Genomic DNA, 12,806 nt, shown 5'->3' on the forward strand with positions numbered 1-12,806 from the left:
AGATGAAACAACATAGACATATATTAAATAAACACAAAATAAATACATAGTAATTTTATGGGGAAAGACACTGAACCTCGAGGGATCAGGATAGGCTTAATGTAGGAACTGGTCCTTGGCCTGAATTTTGAAGAAAACAAGGGATTCTCAGTCACTAAGCATAAACACCTGCTATGTGTCAAATACTTGGAGATACCAAGAATGAAACAATTTCTACTCTTAAGGAACTTACATTCTAATGGGGAATAAGATAACAAGTGTGCATGTGTATGAGATGTATATACAGAGTAAGTATAAAAGAAATACAAATAAATATAAAATAGTTAAATACAAGGTGATTTGAGAGAGAAGACAATAGCAGTTTTAGGGGGGTGGGGAAGGATCAGGAAAGCCTTCATCTAGAAGGTAGTGCTTTACCTGTGTCTTAAAAAGGATTTTATGAAAAAAAGGTAGAAGAAGTGCATTCCAGGTATGGGACATAGCCCATGTAAAGGCATGGAAATGGGAGATAGAGTATAACGTGTGAGTAATTTTTATAAAGTTAGTTTGGATTGGGTGAAGGGGAGTAGCATAAGGCTAGAAAGATAGGTTAAAAGTAGTTGTGAAGGGCTTTAACGTTCTGAACAGAGAAGTTTGTACTTGAGTCTAGAGGTAACAGTGAGGCTCTGGAATTCAGTGCATAAGGGAATGGGATGTGCTTTAGGAAAAATTGTTTTGGCAGCTGGGTGGTGAATGGACTTGGGAGAGACTTGAGAAAAGGAGACCAATTAGGCCTTGTAATACACTGATGGCCTTGTGAATGTAGAAACGTGTGATGTGGGGGGTCAAAATCATTTTGACTTGCAGCTGAAGTATTTTGAGGAGTTAAGGGTGAAGCAAGCACTGTTGTATACCTAGTAACTGGAAAGAAAGTGGAATCTCTTAACAGAAATATAGATGATCAAAAGGGTAGGTGTGAGAGGAAAGATGAGTTCTGTTTTTAACTGGTTGAGTTTGGGATACCTACAGGACCTTTGGTAGAAATTTGAAATATGAGTTTGGTCATGTATGCCTATCACTTAGTGAAAAGAGTAGGACTAGGTATATAGATAGATATATTGATCAGTAAATACATAGGTACTTTAATACACACACACACGTATGCCCTTCTCTGCACTTTGACGAAGGGGCATATATAGTGGTCCAGCAAAGGAGACAGAACAAAAGTAGGCAGGCAGGTAGGAAAATGATTGAGAGAGCCATGTCTTTTTTTTTTTTTTTGAGGGGGGATGGTAGGGCAATTGAGGTTAAGTGACTTGCCCAAGGTCACATGGCTAGTTCTATGTTAAGTGTCTGAGGCCAAATTTGAACTCAGGTCCTCATGACTCCAGGGCTAGTGCCACTATTCACTATTCACTGTGCCACCTAGCCACCCCAATCGAGCCATATCTTGAAAACCTAATAATAAAGTGAGTATCTAGAAAAATGAGAGTGGTCAGCATTGTCAAATTTTGCAAGGATATGACGAAAACAGAAAGACATTTCTGTTCAGATTTAGTAAATATGCCAAATATACTATTGGTCACTTTGGTAAGAGCAGTTTTATTTGAATAATGAAGTCTTAAGCCAGATTGTAAAGTTAAGAAATGAGAGGAGAGAAAATGATCAAGTTTGCTGGTTTGGTTTATCTAATTACTGAGCCAAGTAATTATTAGTTTAAAGCAAGCCTGGAAACTCAAAAGAAGTGGGAAGCGAATATATTAATTTAATAATTCTCCTAAGAGGGGCGGCCAGGTAGCAAGTAAGAGCACCAGCTCCAGTGTTGAGAAGACCTGGAGATCGAATCCCGGGCTCAGACACTTAGCACCCACCTAGAAACACCTGGCCGTGTAACCTTGAGCAAGTTACTTAACCCCGATTGCTTAAAAAAAAAAATTCTCCTAAGAAGGAACACTATCTAAATTATACTTCATAGAGTCTATGCTGATGTTGACCATCATTTGCTTAGCAAATGATGAAATTAAGGATTGTAGATTCAAACAACAATAGCATTAGAAAAATAGAAATTCCTTTTATTTCATACAAAGAGCACTGAATTGGGAGTCAAGACTTGGGTTCTATCTTTGCCATCTCTTAAATTAGTTCAACTCTGTTTTCCTATTTCTTCATATGTAAAACGAAGGTTGAATTGTATAATCACTAAGGTCCCTTTCCATTTCATTTCACACCCTTTTGTCCTATCACTGACCATCTTTTCAAACTGCAACCTTGGATTACTCCCACCATTCACATCCTTCACTCCTGAATAGTGTGCTGCTGAATTGAACAGGAGAAAATTGTGAAATTGTGTTCCCCCTTCTCCCCTCTATTTATTCTCACATCACTCAGACATCTTTTTCCACCTTCTCCTCCTCATCTTACATGAAGAAGTGGCCTTATTTTTGTCAAGACAAACTTCCCTGTATGCACCCTTGATTTCATTCTCTTAATTGCTGAATCTCATGACTTTTTCTTAGTCATCCTTCTTGACCACTCTGTATCCATCCCAACACTGTCAATCACCCTCTCTTCCCAGAGGAAGACACTTAGATTTTTGTGATATTCCTCTCTACTTATTATCACTTGATTTGTCCATTCCTGCTAGTTTCTCGCTGTCATCTTATATCTCCTTTTGTGACTAAACTCCTTGAGATGGCCATCTTCAGTTAAAGTCTTTACCTCATTTCTTCTCACCCTGTTAACTCTTTACAGTCTGGCTCCCTAGCTGATCATTCAACTACCATAATAGTTTTCTCCAAAGTTACTGTTGATTTCTTAATTGTCAAGTTTAAGGACCTTTTCTTCATTTTCATCACTTAAATTCTTTTCAATGTTTGACATTATTGATCACCTCAACCTTAATACTGTCATCTCCATAGGTTTTCACAACACTGCTCTTTCTTATGGTTGTTCTCCTCCCCATCTGACCAGTTCTCAGTCTTTTTTGCTATATCTTTATCCAGGTTGTACTAACTGGATGTTCCCCTGGGCTCTGTCTGATATCTTCTCTCTTATCTCTGTATTACATCACTTTGTGGTCCCATCACCTTCCATAAGAATAACTATCATCTCTATGTAGAGGAATCCTAGATCTCTATCTCCATATCATCCACAATCTTTCTTCCAAACTCTAGACTCAAATTACCGACTCCCTTGCACACATTTTGTGTGGATATCCTGTAAAATATCTCAAACTTAACCATGTTCTAAATAGAACTCAGTATCTTTTCCTTCAAACTCTTCCCTATTCCCAATTTTACCATTACTGTCAAGGATACCACTATCCTCTCAGTCCCACAGCCTTGGTGTCATCCAGGATTCTTCACTCTTAGTCACCCACATACATATTCAGTGTATTGTGATATCTTGTTATTTTTTCCTTCACAACATCCCTTATACTTCACAATATCCCTTATACACTCTTCTCCATTCATAGAGCTGCCACCCTAGTGCAGGACCTTGTCATCGCATGCTTAGACAATTGAAATGACTTTCTAATTGGTCACCTACCTCAGTTATCTCCCCACTCCCAGTTCTTCCTCTACCCAGCAGCCAAACTCATCTTAAAGCACCTATCTGACCGTGTTATCTTTCTTTTTTTCTTTTGCCTTTTGGAGGGCAATTGGGGTTAAGTAACTTGCCCAAGGTTACACAGCTAGTTTTTTTGTGTGGGTGTTAAGTGTCTGAGGCCGGAACCAAATTCGGGTCCTCCTGACTCCAGGGCCGGCGCTTTACTCACTGCACCACCTAGCCGTCCCCTGACCATATTATCTTGCCCATTCATTACACTCCAATGGCTCCTAGTTACCTCTAAGATCAAATGTGAAGTTGTCTGTTTTAGTATTTAAAAATGTGATGTGACATAAGACTTAGAAAACAAAATGAGATGACTAGATGGAGAATAGAAATGTGCCTGTGCCAAACAAAGTGGAAGAAAGGAAGTGAGTTAGTCTAAAATGCTGGACCAGAGATACAGCAGAATGTTTTGGTATTCACAGCCTGGTCCCTTTCTGGTCTTTTCATATTTTACTCTCCTCCACACACTCTGTGATCCGTGTAATCTGGCCTCCCTGTTATTCTTTATCCATGGAAGTATATTTCGTATCTCTTGTGTTTGCACTGACTATGTATTCCCCATGGCTAGAATGCTCTGTCTTCTGTTGTCTTTGGCTTCTTTTGAGAACCAGCTCAAATTCTACCTCTGTAGGAGTCCTTTGCAAGTGTCTCCCCCCACCAAACCACTGCTAGCCCCTTCCCTCTAAGGTTACTTTTCATTTATTTTCATTCTCTCCCCATCTTCTCTCTCTCCTCTCCCTCCCCCCTTCGTCATTTCCATGTTGTCTCCCTCAATTAGAATGTGAGCCCCTTTAAGGCAGTAACACTGACATCCTTTGTATCTCCAGTGTTTAGCATGGTGCCTGTCACTATAGTAAGCACTTGATAAATTCTTGTTGACTGAATGACTGAAAAATCTTCTGATAATAAAATAAAGGAGTTCTCTGAATTAGTAATTTCACTAGGAGAATCCTGATGGAGGAGATTTTTTTTTTAAACTAACATTACTGAAAAATAATTCAGAATTTTTCCATAAAAAAAGTGGGAGTAAGTATGTTTCACATTAGTTGATATACAGGATTGTTATTTGATTATGTAGGTTTTTTAAATGAACATTTTCAGTTTTGATATCATTTAAAGACTAATTTGTGAAGTGCTTTAACCGATATTTGGATCATAGAGTTTTTGTTTTGTTTTGTTTTTGCCTTTTGAAGGGCAGTTGGGGTTAAGTAACTTGCCCATGGTTACACGGCTAGTTTGTTTGTGTTAAGTGTCTGAGGCTGGAACCGAACTCTGGTCCTCCCAAATCCAGGGCCCGTGCTTTACTTACTGCGCCACCTAGCCGCACCTGGATCATAGAGTTTTAGAGTCACTACATGGGGTGGTGGAGATCTAATCCATCTCCCCCTCATTTTGTAGATTTTATAAAGCTAAATAACTTGTCCAAGGTTTCTATTTAGTAGCAGAACAGCAAAAAGAAGCCAAGTGTCTCAACTTATGTTAATAGTAGACACAGAACATAATGAAAAAAATGAATGAAATTTTAAATAAAGAACATTTTCCTTCAGCAGGTATTTATTGAATGTCTCCTTGTGTGCCTCATCGCTTTAGGAGACACAGTCTAACAAATATATCTTTGATCAATATGTTTTGAATTGTTATTTCACACTGATTTGCTGAAAATAAATTAATTCTACTAGGGTAGAGGAAAATGACTTTAATAGACCAGTATGAAAAAAGCCCATCTTTTGTTCAGCTTAATGTTACAAAGTTAAATCAAACTGCGAACCAACAAGAATGAAATTTGTTCAGGTATCATTGTTAACTTATGTATTCATAAATATTCATTGGATTGAATCAACTTCATGATCACAAACTGGTTATCTGTTCTCAAGCTGGTAATTGCCTCCTCACCAAATCCTCTTCGTGCCCTGGTGCCAACTAACTTTTCCTTTTTATCGTTTCCAAGATTGTGATCTACCTATTACTTTTACTGTGCCTTTCTCCTTAAAGTTTTTATTTTATCTAATGTGAAATCCAACCAAGCTGGTGTTTTAGAGAGCTGTATCTTTGGTGTCAAGCATTTTAGACTAACTTGCTTCCTTTCTTCACCCTTTCACTTAATGTCTTTGCTGTTATATTCTTTTTTTGTTTTGTTTTGTTTTGCTTTTTGGAGGGGGAAAAGCAGGGTAGTTGGAGTCAAGTGACTTGCCTAAGGTCACACAGCTAGAAAGTGTTAAGTGACTGAGGCCGAATTTTGAACTCAGGTCCTCCTGACTCTAGGGCAGGTGCTCTGTTCACTGCGCCACCTAGCCGCCCCTGCTGTTATATTCTTAATGTGTTTGTTAGAGTAGAAAAGAGGACAGATTGTTTTATTATTTTTACATAAAGTGAGCAGTGCACAAAATTGATTTTTGAGTTCTGGAGTAGACTATTTTTGTTTCAACTTCATGTATCCATATTAATCTAACATACTTTGAGTATTAATTGGATATGTATTTGATACTTCGTGCTAGGTAACATAATGAGCAGCCATAGGGATTAATAGTTTAATTTCACTTAATAATAGCCTTGTGCCAAAAAGAGTATATATTCCATCCAAGAAGTAATGGGGGCCACAGGAGTTTTTCAGCAGGGGTGGAGCGGTGACATGACCAGATCTGTGATTATGTAAATCATTCGGCTGACTACTTTATGGTAGTTGGATTAGAGATAGATACTTGAGTCAGGGAGACCAATTAGCATACTTATTACAATAGACTAGATAATAAGTGATGAGAACTAGAATGGTGGCAATATGATTGGGGGGGAAGATATGAAAAAAAAATTGTAGAAGTAGAAATGACAAGATTTGGTAGCTGGTTCAGTATGTGGGTGAATGAGAAGAAAGAGCTGAGGATGTATGACTGGAAGGATCAGTACTCAGCAGAAATAGAGATGTTCAGAAGAAGAGGGGATTTGATTTGGAGGAAAAGTCTTCTTTTTGTTTTGGACATGTTGAATTTTAGATCCTTACGGTGTACTTGGTTCAAAATGTTCACTATGTTGATGAGAATAGAGCTTGAAAGAAAATTTGAGAAGGCAGTAATCATTTTCATATGGGGTGGGGATAGGGAGATCATGATGGGGTTGTTATCTTCACTGTGCCTTAAATGAAAAGAAATATTTCAATAGCCAGAAATGAGGAAAAAAATACTTTCCAATCTTATGGGGAAAGCCTATTCTAATTAAAGAGGAAACATAAATGCGCCCTATATTCAAGGAGAGGCAGTCTTTTTGGAGAGATGAGAGTGACCCAAACAAAACAGAGGATGACACAAGATTTTATACATACTAAAAAATATGTGATTTACCCTAAGTACAGTAACAACTCAGGGATATGTGTGTGTGTGTGTGTGTGTGTATTTTTAACCCAAATCCAATATGTTTCTGTGGGTTCTTAATTGAGACAACTGAAGACCCTCAAATAGAGAAATTTGCCAAGGTTGAGCAAGTATATCTACCTCTGCCCTCATGTTGGCACTCCTTTGAGTCATCCTAACAGCAGCAGAACAGTCTAAATAAAGTAAAGATACAAATTGTTGAAAGAGATCAATGAAAATATTATTTTACATTTTAACCTTTTCTTTGAATCAGTGTGCTACATAATAGATAAACAGCTGACAAAGCAGTAAGTGCTGAAATTCCAAAATGCATGCATCTTCATAAATTTGCAATTTGGTTTATTTTTATAATACTAAATTGAACAAAAGATAAATTTTTCCATTTTGGCCTGTCTGAAACACATTTTCTCCAACCGAAGGAATACAACTCTTTCTCTTTTAGCAAAGTAATTAGTTGCATATAAAAGTAAGCATTCCCTACCGTGTGAGGAAAACATGTGTTAAGTGTTTTTATTTCAGCAGACATTAGGTACCTGTTGTATTTGAGGAATTGTTTTAAATTCTGAGGTTAAAAAGACAGATACAGCACAAACCCTGCTTTTTAAAAGGCTCACATTCTAATAGGAATTGACACACATACACATAACTACAATGAAAGGCAAGTATTGTGTTTTCAAAGAGAAAGCATTTCCAGTTGGGGCTTAGGGGATGGTACTCGTGGGATTGTGAAGGAAGGCCTCATGGTCAGTCACCCCAAGTTGGACATTGAAGGAACATATATTTCAAAACGAGGGAAAGGGAACTCATTAGTGATAATAAATACCCATTAAAATATGCTATGTTAAAAAGTTTACTAGGAAGAGAATGGTGCCATCAAGAGAGATAGGAAAATCAGGGACGGATTTTTGGAAGAGAAAATAAGTTTAGTTTGGGGCATGTTTTTTACGTGGTGATAGGCCATCAGACAACTGGAAATCATAGGACTGGAAAGAATAAGACCAAAGTTGTGGAGAGAAATGGTAGGTGGAGCTTTAGGAGTTACCTACATTGGTCACAATTGAAATGCTGGGAATGAATAAGATTACCATAGTAAAGAGATAGTCAAATGAGAAGAAGACAAAGGTACCTCATTTAAGGAGTAACTGTGGGAGGTGCTAGTAAGGGAAACAGAGGAAGGAAGCAATCTGAGGAATGATATCTTGAAGAAGTGTGGTTCACATTGTCAGATGCCTGGGAAAAGAGAAAGAAGATGGAAAAGAGAGCCATTAGATTGAGCTTTAAGCTAATAATGAATGATGTAAAGAGAGCTATTTGAATGGAGTTGAAAGGACATGATATGGATGCACTATTTTCAATTGTGTGATCTTTTTTTCCCTTATAGAAAGTTGACCCATATACTATAAATGCAGCTGTAGATGTGGTCATTTTGGTTTGTTTGACTTGGTAGAGTGGTCAAAAAGATGAACAGATTTTGAGTTCTTATTGAAAGTAGTTAATACTTAACCAAAGATGTGTCAATTTCTTTTTTCTTACAGGTCGCTTAGGCCAACTAGGTTTGAAGGAAGGATTTTCTTCTGCTGTGAAAAATATCAGTTCTGTGATTTGTATGTTCATACAACATTCAAATGAAGAAGGTAAAATTGTTTTATAAAAATAATTTTACTTCTTAACCTTAAGTCTTATCTCTGTTGATAAACATAGATTTTACAAAAGAGAAATTAGGTTAGAAGAACAGCAAGAGCACCACATAGGTTTTTAGTAATACATTTTAGTTTTCTCTGAAACTATAGTATTAAACTCAATTCCTACTGTTCTCTTAGTGTTGAGATGTCTTATCACTAGAGGAAGAACTCAAATCTTGATCTAACAAAGTTCCCTATACATCACGGAGCCTTTATAAATATAATTTTTCTTTGTGCTAATATCCTTCGGTGTAATTTTTATTATATTTGATTTTGTGCTTTGTATTTGTATATATTTGTTTTTCATGGAAAGAGCTTAAAGTTCAGAGTAATCCTTTTGCCTACTCTGTGAGCCCAGTACAAAATGATCTATTTTTAAAGTGAAGAAATTGAGGCCTAAATATTGTACAGAAGTTCATACCTTAAAGCAAATTTGGAGCTTAGTGGAATATGGCCCTCAGATATCTAAATACTAGCTCCCTCCCCACGAAAGAATGATTATTTTAGATATGAGTCATGGTTAGATTGTTCCATTAAGAATTTAGATATAGCTTGATGGTACTTTCTATATCTCTGTAGTTCCCTCTGACTGATTCTTTTCAAGATATTGTGTGTCTCTGTCTCTCTATATAAAACACTTAGCATAGTGCCAGGCAAATAATAGGCACTTAAATACTTGTTTCCTTTCTCTCCGTGAGAGTATAGTGAACTAGGTGACCAAGACTGAAAAAGAATTGAGTGCAAGATATAGGACCAAGTCTTCTTAGCAGTCCATAGATAAATCATATGATAGTAGGAGTCAGAGCTGCAAAGACCCTTAGAGACCATTTAATTCCCTTCATTTTATGGTAAAGAACATGCAAGTTAAGTGCCCGAGGTCACACTGCTACTTTGTGGGTGAGCTAGGAGTCCTACCTAGATGTTCTGTCTTTAAATCTAGTATTCTCATCACTGTACCTGTCTCGTGAGTTTTGTTATACCATCTAGGATTACTGTAGCCCTTGCTGCTTTCATTGATTTTGATTATTTTTTTCTCTTGGTCTTTTTATTTAATTTTTATTTATGGAAGAAAATATATTCCATGGTGTCCAAATTATATGAATAGGTTGTCATATGTAAAATTTCTAAAAATTCTTAATACATTCCTTTAGAGCTTAAATAATAATGATGGGTTTAATTTAAACTCTTTCTAGATGTGCCCTGGAGTATTCAGTTAGCAGCTGTATACGCTCTTTGTGACTTGAGTCCCAGCAATCCAGCAGAAGTGTCCAAGGTACTAGAAAATTGGACAAGAATGACCACAAAGAGCATCCCATCTGCTGTTGTGAGCTGCTTAGCTGAAGTCAACTTGTTGTGTTCAGCAGAGCTCAGCTAGACACTGAGGAGAAAGACACTGCATCTGTCCAAGTGCCTTTTTGTCTTTATCAGAAGAGTTGGCTGATACAGTTGAGAAATGATCAAAGCAATACCAACAACAAAACCTGGCAAAAGACAGACATTCCTTATTGTTGTAGGCAGAAAAGAAAAAGTAGGACTGACTTTATTCTAGAAGGCATGTCCTTCACAAAATTATTGTATTAGTGAGTGAGTATACATTTCACATAAGCCTGACATGTTTTAAATGATGATGGGTTGAAGTATTGTATTATGATCAGATAACAAAAACTTGAACTTTGCCCTTTTTGCTGCAGAAAGTATCTTTTTTTAGTGTTGGCTTTTAAAATATATATATGTGGCATTTTAAATTTAATCTAACAAAATGAAAATGCTATTGGTTCTTGAACCGAAACAGTTTCTGGACTATGCACTCAAGACTAGAGAATTATATAGCTTAAAAAGACTTGGATAGCAAGATCTTCCATTCCTGAGCCTAGGAATGGGCTGCAAAACTGTGTTTTTTGTTTTTGGTGGGCTTCTGGAGAGAATAAAATACAGAGCTCTTGCCAGAAATTCATTTTAACTTATTTTCTCCTCATTTGTAAACTTCAGTAAAACTGTTCAATTTCATCCTATTGTAGCAGGAAAGGGCATCTGAGAAGTAAAACTAAACTCTAAATGCAGTTTTATGTATCAATTACATGTATATAAAAGATTCAGAGATAACCAGCAGATCTCTGTGTATGTTTTGTATGTACAGTATAATGCTATAATGTGTTTCACATTTGATGATGTTCCACTTTGGGAATTTTAGTGTTTGTATATAGACAAGGGGTTTAATAACTCACCATGGTTCTGATTTGTCTTGTATTCATCGTTTCTTAAAATGCCTGTACATGTTCTTTGTTGTTTTTTTATAATAAAAACAAAATGAACCATGCAAATTGTATCAGTAAAGAAAAATAATTGTCATCCTTTATTCCTATAAGTATTGAACATGGGTGGTAAACACAAAAACTTCTTTAGAAAACCATTTATTGATTATATGAAACACTGGTGGCTTTTGAGAGCTATTCCTACTAATTCTACTAAATTCATCTTAATACTAAACCTACTAATACCAATTTCTCTAATACAGTCCTACTAATACTAATTTCTCAAATACTAATAGCTTACATTTTCATAGCACTTTAAGGTTTGTAAGGTGACAATATGTATACACATATATACACACATGTTTATGTATATGTATACACACTTATAGTTCTCATCATTTCAATCATGTCTTGCTCTTTAGGACATTTGAGATTTTCTTGGCAGAGATACTGGAGTGGTTTTGCCATGTCCTTCTCTAGCTCATTTTACAGATGAGGAAACTGAAGTAAAAAGGGTTAAGTGACTTGCTCAGGATCACACAGCTAGTGTCTGAAATTGATTTTGAACACAGGTCTTCCTGACTCCAGGCCTGGCATTTTAATCCACTGTGTCACCTAGCTGCCCCTATACACACTCATAGGCAGACAGCTAGGTGGCACAATGGATACATACAAATACATTGTGTGTGTGTGTGTGTGTGCACACACACACACACACACACACACACACATATATATATATACTAGGTGGTCTTTGGATTACTCTCTCCCATCCCCATTCATTTGCTGTTGAGCCTCACTGAGTTTTGCCATGTTTGTCCTGCAATGACACTTCGTGCCAGTGTTTGAGACCTTTCCAGCCTGATGTAGAATCTTTCAGAGGTATATTACACTGACCTAGCCTTCCAGAAGTCATGATCATATTTCCACAGCAATCTGAGGCATCAGGATGAGACTTAAATACTACATTTGTGGCCTGTTCTTTCTTAGTGTATTTCAGTAATAGAACAGATGTAACTTAAGAAAAATTTTTAAGTGGTTTTGTGGTATTCTCTTGAATGCCTTCTTATTAGAAATCTACTTTACTGTTTGCGAGTCCATTTGTCAAACAGTTGTAGGTTTTTCCTTCACAATAGCCATTTACTCATTTTAAAATCTTAGTCAACTTTTTGAAGTCAAGTAAGAATTGACATCCTACACTTATTGTCTTTTTTTCTTAATTTTTTAAATTTTAAAATTTAGTGAACATCAAAAGAGACCATTTCCGTATACAAATAGAACAGAAAACAATTATGTGAAACTGAATGTGTTACATAAAATTGCCCTTTTAATACCAGTATATAATGTAATACATTTAAAAAAACTTCAGTGTCTGGTTTTTCTCTCTCTTAAATTCTTCTCAGTATTTCTGCCCACTCTCCTCCCACAGAGCCATCCCATAGAAAAAAAGAATATTTTTAGGAGGAAGGGCAAAAAGAAAAAATTAGCTAAAAGCAATCAATACTTTTTTAAAAAATCTTGAAAATATGCAGCAGTATTCCACATTTGTGGACCTCCTGGAACCTGGAACCTTTGCAAAGAAGTGGTTTTTGGGGTTGTGGGGGGGAAATTTCCTTATGTCTCTTCTTTAAAGCCATCTTTGTAATTCTTCTATGGTAAACTCAATTGTTTTGTAGTTCTTTACATTTTTTGGTAGTCTTTTTGTATCTTTTCTTGGCTTTGTTTATTTCACTATACATTGTAGTGTAAGCTTTTCCATGTCTTTCTGTATTTATCATTCATCACTTCTGAGAGTCAATAACATTCCATTATCTTCATGTTCCGCAAACATTTAGCCATTTCCTGGCCAAAATATCTTGAGATGACTTACCAATAACCAGTTAAATTCCTTCAAATGAGAATAAAGGGATATAGTG

The 12,806-nt window shown here is 36.4% G+C and overlaps 1 protein-coding gene across 1 annotated transcript in view; it reads left to right on the forward strand.

Moving 5' to 3' along the window:
* Positions 1–10,959, forward strand: part of ICE1 (interactor of little elongation complex ELL subunit 1) — an 88,023-nt gene extending 77,064 nt beyond the window's left edge. Inside the window, exons 19-20 of the mRNA XM_069076867.1 lie at positions 8,492–8,590; positions 9,832–10,959. Coding sequence (XP_068932968.1) covers positions 8,492–8,590; positions 9,832–10,013 — 281 coding nt within the window. The 3' untranslated portion in view covers positions 10,014–10,959. The remainder of the gene's footprint in view (positions 1–8,491; positions 8,591–9,831) is intronic.
* Positions 10,960–12,806: the final 1,847 nt, after the last annotated feature.

The sequence above is a fragment of the Petaurus breviceps genome, unplaced genomic scaffold, assembly GCF_028583685.1.
Source record: "Petaurus breviceps papuanus isolate PSGF00001 unplaced genomic scaffold, PetGlider_PUasm1.0 151, whole genome shotgun sequence".
Classification (NCBI taxonomy): domain Eukaryota; kingdom Metazoa; phylum Chordata; class Mammalia; order Diprotodontia; family Petauridae; genus Petaurus; species Petaurus breviceps.